This window comes from Parus major, chromosome 12 (genome assembly GCF_001522545.3).
Source record: "Parus major isolate Abel chromosome 12, Parus_major1.1, whole genome shotgun sequence".
In the NCBI taxonomy this organism is placed as follows: domain Eukaryota; kingdom Metazoa; phylum Chordata; class Aves; order Passeriformes; family Paridae; genus Parus; species Parus major.
This window is the reverse complement of record NC_031781.1, coordinates 4,417,330-4,430,161: the sequence shown is the minus strand read 5'-3', so window position 1 is coordinate 4,430,161 and position 12,832 is coordinate 4,417,330. Positions and strand designations below refer to the sequence as shown.

At 44.0% G+C, this 12,832-nt stretch overlaps 1 protein-coding gene across 3 annotated transcripts in view; it reads left to right on the top strand.

Moving 5' to 3' along the window:
• The first annotated feature begins 455 nt into the window (after positions 1–455).
• Positions 456–12,832, top strand: part of LOC107210488 — a 51,836-nt gene continuing 39,459 nt past the window's right edge. The window contains exon 1 of one of the 3 annotated variants that reach the window (XM_015641380.3): positions 456–625. In XM_015641380.3, coding sequence (XP_015496866.1) covers positions 544–625 — 82 coding nt within the window. In that variant the 5' untranslated portion in view covers positions 456–543. The remainder of the gene's footprint in view (positions 626–12,832) is intronic. The other 2 variants (XM_015641382.3, XM_015641383.2) reach the window with 2 other exon arrangements.

Genomic DNA, 12,832 nt, shown 5'->3' with positions numbered 1-12,832 from the left:
CTTCTGTCTTCCTGGCAGGTTTCAGTGCTAACTGGTTTAAAAACTTGCTGCCTTTAGATTCAAACAGATCCAATGACTGCATAGAAATGCAACCCTGTAATGGAGAGGCTGTGACACCGTGTCAGAAAGGGCCCTCCTGCTAATACTGCCTACAGGTGATTCCCCTTCTGGCCTAGGCAGCCTGGAACTCTGGTTTACTATCTAAAGGAGGTGGATGTGATTCAACTATTAATAGTAGCCACCGCTAGCGCACTTCTTTGCGGTGTTACTTAGTTCTCAGAAGCAGCCATCTCGTCATGGAGCCATCCTGCTGCTGCAGCCCATCCATCAGAGCGGCCGTGGATCCAGGGAATTACTGGGATGGCTGAACAACACCCAGGGAAGGTCCTGTGCCGAGGGCAAGCTCGGAGCCCGGGGTGTGGCGCAGCGGTGCGAGGCATTGTTCGGGCACAGGGGCACCCTCCCCTCGGGGCCTCTCCCCGGCTGCCCCGGGCAGGACGCGCCCCCAGCCCAGCCCAGCCCAGCTGCCCCTGCTGGGCTTAAATGTGCCAATTCCCGCCAGGGCTGAGGCCTCAGGCGCCATTTGGCGGCCGGATCCTGCTCGCTCTGTGCCCCTCCGCTGCTGGTAAGCAACTCAAGCTGCTCTAAGCCTTCCTCTACTTGCCCTGAAAGAGTCGGTGGTTTGTTTTCCTGCATTTTTTGTGTTTTTGACATGCATCGGAAGTAATGTAGAGCAGAAGAATGGATGTAGAAAGGGAAGCTCTAAGGGACCCCCTGCCTGTAGTTTTCTGTCTTGAGGTGGTTTGCTAACCTAATGTCTCCCGGGAATTGAAGGTTCTAGTTAGTGTTAAAAGTGTTATTCTGGCAAAATATCTGCTCCATGCCCTGGTTATAGTGAAAAAGCTATCCATAAAACCCCAGTGCTTGCCACATTTATAACGTTCTTATCAGTTCAGAATGTTCTCCACAGTTGTATCCTATTTGCCTCATATCACCAAGCTTCTAAAGTTGTGATAACTAGCACCTCTGTAATTATAGAAAATAAGTGTTTCACAGTGTTGGGCACCCTAGCAGGAAAAAGCTCTAAGTTGTAGTCTTGGCTCCCCCACAAGTGTTTTTTCTCTTCACTGGTTGATTTGTGGAGGTGCTGGTACTGTTTCAGCTCCACGACACAGATGCTGAGCTCCCTGAAAGGGCTGTGAGATTCCAGAGCTGTATAAAGCATCATTATTATGTCTATTTTTATAGATAAGAAAAAGCATGTTTGCAGCAAACAACAAAAAAAGTATTTCCCAGCTTTGAATGTGATGTATAGAAAAAGGTATATTGCTCAGCTGTTACAGTACCTCATATCAGTGAAATATAGGGTGTTCCTCAAGTTGTATTACACCTGCAAAATCTTTGTCCTGAAATATTAGGCGTGCCAACCAGTTTGGACATAAATAATAAGCATGTCCATTGTTAGCTTTTTAGAGGCACAGGAAAACCATTTATTCCAGCGCCATCTTGAACCTTCACTCCCTGAGAGTAACTGTTGGGTGTTTCTGTGCCCTGGAAATTTAATTTATCTGAAAACAAGTTTCCTTTGCTCCGGTTGGGGCTATTCTCTCAAGAGAGGTTAAGCTGTACTTCAGGCAGCAAAGAGTCCTGAGAACAGAAGATAATTTATTTAGGTAATTATTTATTATTGCTAATTTAATAGCAGTATTAATCTAGAGTATGTGTCTGCTTCAAAACATCATAAGCCAGGTCTCCTAAAATCTTTGGCATTTACTAACATATACACTTGGAGAAATCATATTTTGTTTCTTTAGTTTCTTTCAAAGAGTGTGACATTGAACAGTCTTGGGCTTTTTCATGGTTTCCTTTTCAATGCAGTTATTCTAGCCATTTATTTTAAATTAAATTACTGTTTAATTACTTAGCCCAGACACTGGAGCTTTAATGAAAGGGTCAGGTATGGTTATATCCCTTATAAAATAGGTGAGATTTGACAGAGCCATTTTAGGAATTCACCTGGACTGTTTTCTCAGGCTCCTTTCCACCACAGTGAATTTACTGTAATTAAGAACTAGTGCTGTGGCTGCACTGTTGGATTGGTATCAGCATTTAGCTGTACCCTAAAAATAAACATCTGCAGAAATTTATTATTCTGACCAGCAGGGGGTTTGATCTGGGGGAGAGTGCAGACTTTTGGGGACAGCAGCTGAGCTGTGTTTTAATGGGGTTGGTTTTTGCTCTGTAGTTAAAAGTCTGGAGGCCACTGTCATAAGCAATATCCTTTCTCATGCTCCAGTGGGATGGGATTTTATACAAGAGACACTGCCATTCTTGACAGGCAAAGGAAATTGTTCTTGCCCCATTACCGATGGGTCTACATATAAAGAACCTACAACAAGAAAAGGCATGAGCATCCAAGTGAAAAGATTTTTTTTCATTCTGCATGTAAGACCTACAGCTCTCAGGAGCATGAGTTAATTGCAGAGCAGTCAAGAAACGAAGCAAATATGGGAATGTATAGTACTGTACAATCTGTAGTCTTAGCACTTCATCCACCCCCTTCCCTGAAGTCTGAGCACTGATCACAGCAAAGTACTGGGTTTATTTTTCCCTCTTTGCTGTTCCTGTCAAACCTTCCATGCCCCAAACCCCATGTGTACAGCACCTGCTGGAGCTGGTGAAGGGCATCGGTGCTCACAGTCACAGGGGACACTCAGCAGCATCCTCACTGTAAGCTCTGCTGCACGGGATGAAGAGGCAGAAGTGAAAACTCAGGAGAGGAAAAGCACTGGGTTTATTTTAGCATCATGGTGCTGGTATGATTTTCAGTGTTTCTTGGAGTACACATTACAGGATGTGTTCTTTATGAATTTTTTATTGAACTTGACTCAGTGACTGTGATTAATAGTATTTTCATCCAAAAATGTCACCTCTGGCAATAAATCTGAATTTTAACCTGTCCATGCTTCTGTTCCTTCAATCCCTAGAGAGGATTGATATGAGAGGAAGCTGAGGGGGAATGTTCTCAAGGACCACACCATTGCCATATGTGACTCCATTAACCCAATCAAATTCCTTTATTATCACCTCTTACTGTGGTGGCATTTTGCATCTGCTTTGTGGGGGCATCTGTGTTAGATCTGTGCATGGATGACAGGAAAGGGTTTCTTATTTCAAAGAATTCAGTGCTTAATGAGCTGTACACAGGGATTGTATCAAACTATATTCAAAGATTATTAGGACTACAGTGCTTGGAGACAGAAGTATTTTACAGCTTTTAGAGGAATATATAAATGCCGTGTTCATTTCAGAAGGACTCAGCCAGATTTCATCTCTTGGGCAGAGAGGCAATTAGTTCCTAATCACTAATCAAACAAAAGGTGATGCAGTAGCAATACATCACCTGCTACCTACAGCTTGCCCCTCCTAATTTGTGTGCTGAAATGTAGTCTCTGCTGGTCTATCCCTTCGTATTAAAGCAAGAGGGAAGCTGCAGTTCAGCAGTGGGTTTTAACTCAAAGTAGATTATTCATCAGAACTGGAAGACTTATTTTCCAATCACTTGCCAAAATTGGAAAAGCTTTTTTTTTTTCCAAGTGCAAGCTCAGAGCTGTACAGTATTTAGCTGACTACCTTCTTTATGGAGCTCAAGGTAAACTTGAAGGTAAACTAGGTACCTAAGTATCTTTGTGGGCTGTCTTAGACACCCACTGGAGAGGAAGAATAAACAGTGTGTGTTACTGCTCTGCCTGTGAGTCTGAAGCTAAACCACTGTCAAAGCTGAATGAATGCTGTGAAGGGTTAGGCTGTTCCTGGAGTAAGAAATTCTCTAAGCACTGGGTAGGATAGCAGGAAAGGGGAACCAGTTAATTTCATTGTCAAATGAAATTATTTCCCTTGAATTTCTCCCTTGGATTAGGAAAAAACTTCAAGGAACAAGGCCATTTGGCATTTTTTTGCCTTGGTGGCTGAAAGAATTTCTGGGATATCAGTTGAGAGAACCAATCAATAAGTAAATTGGTTGAAGATGAATGGAACACTTTTTGCTTTTGCGCATCAGAAAATGTGAATGTTGTGTGGTTCCATTTACCTGCTTGGCCACAGTTATTGGTGTCTGCCTGCAAGTTGGCAGTGCTGGATGTGTTGCTGTGTTTGAGAGGAGAATAGCTGTAGCTGTATATCCCAGTCTCCTGGTGCTCACTGCTCGTGTACAGCTGTTCTGGCCCTGCTCTGCCTGTGGGCCTCAGCCAGCGATCCTGAGCTGCAATCTGCATCAGAGCATGTGCCCTCAGCAGGGATTTTTCTCATTAACTGATGCTGAAGTTCTGTTTCCTAGTAAGTTTGCACATGGTTGTGTGAAGTCTCCATAAGTGATTATGTGTGTATCCCCAGAGGATGTATGTGTGCCGTTTTTCAGTAGGGTAAAACTATGTGCTGATTATAGTGTAAAACTGTGCTACTGATTTTGCACAAAAATATTTCCTTTAGATACATCTGAGACTGAAGAGGCCAACTGGAAATATTTGTGTAATAATTACTCATGGAGGGCCAGCATCTGAACATGTCGGAAATTAATTTGGTGGAATGTGTATGTGATTAGTCTGGATGCTGATGCTATCTTGATGAGTACTTTCCTTCATTTTTACTGATCCTTTTTCATCAGGAATATACAACAACACTCTAATGTCGAGTTAATGAAGGTTGGGTTTTATTTTGGAGGACATATATATAATTGCAGGGAAATAAAACATCTGTGCAATGTATATTGCATATCTGTATCTGTCCTTAATTGTTACAGTTTTTATCTTTGCATTTTCAGAGCTGGAGACTGTTGAGTGTTATTGAATCTTTATTGCTTCTAAGATCCTAGATTGATACTTGGAAAGAGTGAGCTATGTAACATCACTGATCTGATTCTGCTTTCTGTGCAGTGCAGCTTTAAATTTCTAGAGTCAAAGCTGCATCTTAAAATAAGATGCGGGTGCAGACTCCACTTCCTGGAGCCTTTGCTTTTGTTCTTTCTCGTTTTTAGTTTAAAATAAGTCATTCGGAATAAAAGTCTATTTTTGTTCTTTGTGGGTGGGAAAAAACTTGGCTCCCTCGGTTCTCATCCTGTGCACATCAGCGTGATGTATGTACACCCAGTGTTAGTATCTGGGAGATACCAGATAAAGCCTTCAGTTACTTTGATCTACTAGTCATGTGTTAAAAGTAGGAATAAAAGTTCCTTTCTAAAATACAGAGATTTTGAGATATTTGCACTGCTGTGCTTTCCATCCCTCTACATTTTACAAATGTAGGAAACTGATGTGGAGAGACCACTTGGACCACTGCACAGAGCAGGCCACTCTTACTGCACAGCAGATTTTGTAACCCGTGAACACAAAACACAAAGCCTTAGGAGAAGGTGTGCTGTGCACAGCTGAAGGGGCAAGTAGAATTTTTGTAGTCCCCAGAAGTTATATTTAAATTACATAAACAGAAAATAAAGTTTATGAGGTCATTTCTTCCTTTCCCTCTGTTCCCCAAGGCAGGGCTTTTTAATACTTAGACGATTTTTGACAGATGACTGTTTAGCCCGTTTGAAAAAAATTCAGATGATGGAGAATCTGCAACTTCCCAAGGCAATCTATTCCAGTGCTCAACTGTCCCAATCATTATTCACATTTAATCTGTGGAGGACAAAAGCTGGCAAAGCCTTTTCATACAAAAGGAAAGAACTTTTAGAAAATACGGGATCTTTAATTTCAGTGGGCTGTTTCTCCTGTGATGTGTAAGATGGTTCCTTCCCAGCAGACAAAGGTGTGGCAATGCTTGTTCGTGAGCCTGGGGGCTCAGGAACTCGCCCCTCCTTAAAGTGTGAGACCAGAGCATGGGTGCCAACACATTCCTTGTTTTCCCAGAAATTTTGTATAGCTAGAACTTAGGTGTGTGATCATTTTTTCTGGGATTTCTGGACATGTGCAGTAAACAGACCCCCGAGGAGGGCAGGATAGCTTGTGAAGAGTGACTGCAGCTGCAGGGGTATTTAGCACCTACGTGTAATGTATGCAGGGAGGGGAGAGAAAAAAAAGAGAGGAGGGACATTATAAACATTCACATAAGGAAGAGTTGGCAGAGATGCACAGGAAAGAATTTCGAGTCCTGGTAGCTGTGTGCTGTTGTCAGAGTGGAAATGCAGAAGCTCGGTATGATTTGTGTTTGTGTCAGTGCAGAAGTGCTGTGATGTGAACAGGCTGTGCTGCTCTATAAGCTGTCACACAGGGTGTTTCAGCCATGAGTTAGAATTCTGTTACCTTTGGGTAGGATGCTGGGGGAATGGTCCAGCCAGGTTCTTGGGGACCAGCAGCTGATAATCTTGTTCTGCAGGGCAGGAACTGTCAGTTACTTTGTGCTGTACCTGATCCATGCTCTGTGCTGCCACCAAACAAACTGTAAGAGGAATTACATTGTTTTTTTCTAGTGAAATGCATGCTGACAGGGAAATCTGCAGGTGTAGGAAGGTATGCTGTTAAGGTTTGTACTGTCACAGCTGGGGGGTGGCCAGGGCTCTTGACACAGCTTGGATGAAAAAAGAACTTGCTATGCTGCCTTGCTCTTAAGGTAGTTGGATGTCTCAAACAGCAGTTAAGTGTCTGGTGGACAGGGGCCACCTGGATTAATTCAGATGCTGGGCTAAAGTGAATAGCTGGTCTTGTACTATTTAGCAAGCTATTATCAGAGATTTGGAATCTGAAGCAGACAAACCCACCTGAGACTGTGGATCCTTGGATGTGTGCACTGGCTGGTTTTTTTGCCCCCTAGATGCACACAGGGTGCTCCCACTGTGTGCCTAGTGTCTGTCCCAAAACAGCCTCTCCTAGGTGGCCTGAGAGCTCTCCCTAGCCAGTACCTTGGGCTCTCCTGACAGAGGAGCAATGTATGTGAGCATTCAGACCTCCTGCCCCTGCTGTAGCTCATGCAGGGGGGATACTGAGGTGGGAGCAGCCCAGGGCTGTGTTCCAGCACCATCTCTGACAGGGAGCTGGTTTGTTAATGGTTTCCTGGCATCTTGGACTAGCAAGCCTTTCTCAGGTTTCAAAAGTTTATTGTCAAAATTTTAACTGATGACCATTAAATTTCACTGTTGCATTTGGTTTGGATCGGCTGCAAATTAAATCTGACTTTGCGAACCACTCTTTACAATGCTGTCTGCTGGAAGGGATCCAAGAGTACCACCTGAGCCAATCTCTGGGTCAGGTTGCTTTCCCTGAGCTCCCTTTGTGGCTGAAGCAGATAAAATTTTCCCTTGGTTCTCATTCTGTCAGGTGTTCAAGAGCATCCATAATATTTTAATTAAAATGGCAAAATGGAGTTAATCTAATAGCTAGCTCTAGGTTATACAAATACCTTAGACCTGAGAGTGGTTTTAGGTACTGAAGGGTTAACTGCACAGAGTTTCATACTTGAATGGAAAAAGAATGACACCTTTTTGTTATCAGCCGTTTTGGTGCTGTCTTTTTTAATCATTTCAGGCTTTGAACTCCTGCTCTAAAAGAGAGTCTCTGTCTCTTCATCTTCAGCGGCTGCCAGGTCTGGAGGTCTAATCAATGTAGGTTATTGATAGCAAATCAATTAATGCAGACAAAAGATCAAAATTAAGGGGCTTTCACTAAATTAATAAGTGATTCCAAGTCTTTTAACAGAGTGCCTGAGATAAGGGCAGCTCAGTCTTCTGGGACAGCAGCTTCCAGTCCTGTTTCCAAAGACAATCAACTGGAGAGAGCGAGCTGTGCTTTTTACATCTTTTCCCCCATTTAAATAGCCTGTTTTGTTCAATAGGAAGTGCTTAAAATCTGAGTCCAGCAAGGTTGCCAGGAATCAGGTCCTAAGTGAAAGGAGCAGATTTATCTGCAGAAGGGTGTGATGGTCTCATTCAGCTGATTGAGGGAGGACCAGTTATTTCAAAAGCCAAATTTATGTAAGATCCCAGCCAACAACAGAGTTAAGGTTTGCTTCAATAGCAGATATATCTGAAATTGAACTAGAGATGCCCACAGAAGAAACTAGATGCACAGTAACTAAAATAATATGGAGCTCTTGCCAGACCCAGCCCTTCTGCCCTGTGGCAGGACTTCTTGGAAGACGGCATACAAGGCTCAATCCAATTTACTTGCAGTTGGTGGTCCTGCACAATTCCCTTCCAGGAATGTCGGAGCTAAGATGCCTGACACTGTGAGGCTGGGGTTTACTACTGCCAGTACATCCCACGCCCATCAGCCTCTCCCAGGAGACTGGCTGGAGACCTGGAAGCTGGGAGCTTCCTACCAGTTAGAGCAGTTTTTCCATCTTTCCTCCTGCTTTAACCAAGGGAAACAAATGAACTGTGCCATGCAGGAGGAGGAGAGCATCTCTTACAAATTTCCATGTGTGTAGTGCTGCCTGCTATTTCTGCCAGTTTTCCTGCTTAATAAGAAGGGCCATTCTTTGAAATGCCAGAAACTCTCCTGCTGTGACAGTAATTAACAGGGATAGGGATGGAGATGGAGCTGGGAAGCGGATTACAGGAGCACAAATACAGTGTGTAGCTCCCTGAGGGTGAAGAGTGGCTCGGGTCACTCCATGAGTCTCACTTTCAGTGTGGTGGAAACACTGTCTCCCTGTTTGGACCTATCTGGGTTTGGTCAGGTCCTTGTGCCACTGGTGCTTGGCACTGTTCAGAGGGGCTGGATGCTGCTTCCAGGTGCTGAGCAGGCTCTGGGGGCTGAGAGCAGAAGTTACAGCGCCTTAATGGCACTTCCACGATGCCACAACGGATCCAGTGGTCTGGCTTTCTCTATGTACTTGATCCTATGATGTCAAGGAAAATTCTGAATTAAATTTCTGTAGTTTTTGGTTGTAAGCCTAATTGCAAGTCATTGTGTGTTAAAAAGTACTTTTTATATGCTGTGTGAATGATTTCGCTGAAATGGCTGCAGCTTCCAAAACTTCTGACTAGAAGCTTATGCCAGAAGTGCTAATATTTGGGTGAATAGATGGAGGTTTACAAATGTAGCCCATGTCATAGCCATGTCTGTCACAGCAGAATTGTACCTGAATGCCAGGCTTTACTGGGTCAAATTTAATGTAATCAAGGTTCATCTTTGCTTCTGCTACTTTGTCTACTGAGCTCTGCCTGGCTGTTGCTGCTCATTGCCTGTTCTCCTGCCAGCACTGAAATCCAGTGTGTTACCTTCATCTGCTTTCCTTTGGACTTAAAACAGCAACACAGCTGATGTCTGTTGGTCTGTCTAATCCACTGGTGCTGATCCGCCCCCATCACAGAGTTGTGGAGCTGGACACGTGGCATGGAGCAGTGGATGTTGTAGTTGGCATTGCAGCCCAAAGCCTGGGTCACATCTGAGAGAAGAACTAAGCTAACTTCCTACCCCAGATGGACTAGATGAATTGTAACACTGAGAAGTGACTCTGGGAAGGTGCAGTGCTGCTGTTCTTTGTTTCTGTGCCTGCTGGGAATGACTCTGCTGTACTGTCTTGCTTGCTTCAGGCAGGATTTGCAGCCCTGTGTGTGCAATCCTTTGCCTTTCTTCCACTGCTTTCAGTTTCCTCCTACAAACGCCTGCGCTGACTGCAGTTCTCTGCAGCCACATGTCTCAGTAGCTGCTTAACCTAGAAATTCATTGCTAAAAAGATCTGACATCATAACACCCTGGAAAAAGACTTCTAACTCCCCTTCCCCCTCCCTGGTCCTTTTCTTTTCCCAGGATATATGAAAAGCTGTAACTACTAAATCAAAATCTATTTGATTTTTGTACTCCCTTGATAACTGGGCAGCTGATCCCTATCACCCAGCTAAGGCTTATCTGCTGCCTCCAGCCTCCCTGCTGCAGCAATTGGTTCCTGCAGGGACAGCGCTGGGTTATAAAGTGAGACTGATATCGTGGTCAGGGCCTTTTGCTTTCTCACTGTGGCCATTGTTGGTGATATGTTCCCGAGCAAGTGGCTTGGTTTTCTGGGAGGACTAGAAGGAAGGACTGGGCCTGTGGGATTTAGAGGTTCAGCGATATATTTTTAATCCCCTTATTACTTTTTTTAAGTTGTGAAGTGATGTCAGGGAAAGTGCAGGGTCAACAGCATAGGCTAGAGCCAAGGTAATGGGTTGGTGGTTTTGCTTTAGCTCTTGAAGTTCCCAGGTGAGATCTTGGCCTTGTTAGGCAAGCACTGACCTACATGTGTGTTGTTCATTTCAGCCTGTTCTGAAAACAGTTCTAGTAGAAGAAAAAACTGCCAACTGCTGTACTTGGTATATTACTGCTAATTTTGAACTGTAATTGTAATTTTTCTGTAACTTTTCAATGATTTTACCAGTGTGCTGAAGAGGCTGTAGATCCATATCTGCACAGCTGGGTGTAGGTAGCTCACTCCCAGCTACATAACACTAGTAGGATGTGGGAATAAAAGCGTTTCCACCCTATCCCTTCTGGCTCAGTCATGTCCTAACTGCAGTGATTCAGCTATCTAGAGCCACTGGAAAGGCTTCAGTCATGTTAGCACCTTTTAATAAGCAAGATGAGGAAGCAGAGACTGCCACAGCTACAGCCATGCTGTATTATTTAAATTGCTGAGCCCTCATGTGTAATTAGAGTTCTGTTACTCTCATTGGGCACTAGCTTGAGGTGAGAGAATAGAATTAAATCAAATTGTCTTTCTTTCCTGGAACTGAGGAGTCTGGGCAGCACACACAGCTGGCATTTTGGTTCAAGATTAGTTGGCAGTACAGATAAAACTGCATTTTTGTAGTCCCAAGAAGAGTGATGCAGGGTAAGTCCTGCAATGGGTGGTATAAGAAAAATGCTGAGCTAAGGGCAATGAGGCAGCTGGTGAGACTCAGCCAAGTGACAGAGATCAGCTGCAAGAAGTACAAAAATAAAAAATTGAGATAGTAGTTATAAGAGCTTCTGGGAAAGACCTTCCCTCTACATGCTTATTTCCAGCAAGAAGTCACTGGCCTTGATATCCTGTCCCTGCTTTGGCAGCAGCCACTTGGGTTGTATAGGGGAAAACAGAGGGTCCAGAGCCATCCTGCCCCTCAGCTCTCCTGGTCAGCTGCTGCTTTGATGATGTGTGAAGCTACCCCACACCTCTTTCATCTGCAATGATGTTTTATGGCTAGCACAGCCAGGCTGGCAATGTATTTGTATGGCTCTGTTTGCAGGGGAAGGTGAGGCAGACACTTAGCTCCTCACTTTTCAGTTTCTTCCTCTCCAGACCTGTAAGTGTCCATAAGTTACTCTCCCCCCTGTGCTTATGAAACCTCCTGGCACTGGCAAGCTGCCCCAGTTTGGTTACGGGAATATTGTCTGATCCTTGCCTTGCTGTGTTGTACACATGAGGAGATCAGTTCACAAGTCGGCTCATTTCTAAACTCTCACTTGTGTCTGCTAACTAATAAAAATGAAATAGTGGTAAGAACAAGTTGAGTGCTCCCAGACTGGCTGCTTGCTGTATCGGGGTGTTCTCTGTGATGTGAACTTACACAGCTGAGTTATAAAACCTTCAGCAAGGCTGATAAATATTATTTGGCAGTGCTCCCAAGCACTTGCATTGACCACTGAGATAAATGTAGGATTTTCTCGCTTTCAAGTGGGTAAAACTGTTCCAGTTGGTGGTTTTTGCAACAGCCTAGAGCAAGCCAAAGTCCTAATGCCTTGTGGAGCTCCATGGCTTGGCTCTGATGCTGACACTTGGACATCCAACAGGATCAGCTGGATTCTCTGAAGCATTTTCTGCTACTGAGTGGGTTACAGACCCCTTCTCTATACCCAGGTCTTAGACAAGGAGGGATTGTGGTAGCACTCAAACCCTGGCAGTTTAATGGTTTGAAACAATTGAACAAAAAATTCAGGAATAGGTCTTTGACACAGTGCTGCACTCAGGAAAAAAAAAAAAAACAGCTTCCTATATAGGTAGTACTTTCCTATAGTCTAGACAGATTATTTTACACTCCAAGACTGTATAATTCTATGTGGTTAAGATACAAGAGCTCAGCTCTGGCATGGGCAGTTATCCTCACTGAGTAGAGAAGTGCCTTTGTTTAAACCACCCAAATGAAAAGCTACTGCCTTCCAGTGATTTAAACCAAAATGCCCTGTTCTGCATTAGAGTTCTATTAAAAGGAAATGCTGCCACAGCCCAGTGGACACACAGTAATTTGCCAAGCCACGGAAACTTCACTGTTTGCAATCACATGGCTATGCCATGCTTCTCCTCTGGTTGAATTAAAGTAACTTGATCACAGCTGCACAAACACTTGAGTTTTAAAAAGACTTTGAAAATGCCTGTGCAGGTACTTGTCTGCACCTATCAGACCTCAACACTCAAGGGCAGGAAGTGGATATGCAGACATGTTGGCTTCCCATCCACAAAAACAAGCCATGCCCATTCCAGTGCCACCTCTGTAGCAGGAGAGTGCCTTGGATTTGTGTTCTTTACCAGTAGATTTCTGCAGCAGGAGTAGGAATGTAGGCCAGGAATTCCTGGCATTCTTTCCCATCTGATATTGCTGATTGGCAAAGTGCTAAGGTGGTGACAATGGGAATCCTTTTTCCTGTAAGAAATGTATCAGCCCATTTCATCCTGTCACCCAGTGCCTTCTGTGTCAAGACCACTCAGAATCCAGAGACCACCATGTAGAATTACAGTTCTGCAGGGCTTTCTGTGTTACAACTGTGAGTTAACTTGCCCTTTGTTCTATGTCTCCCTTCACAACTGGCACAGGCATCTTTGTTTTCACTATTCTAAAGCTTGTGGAGAGCTGAGGCAGCCTTGTAGCCTGCAATGAAAGGTCTGAAGT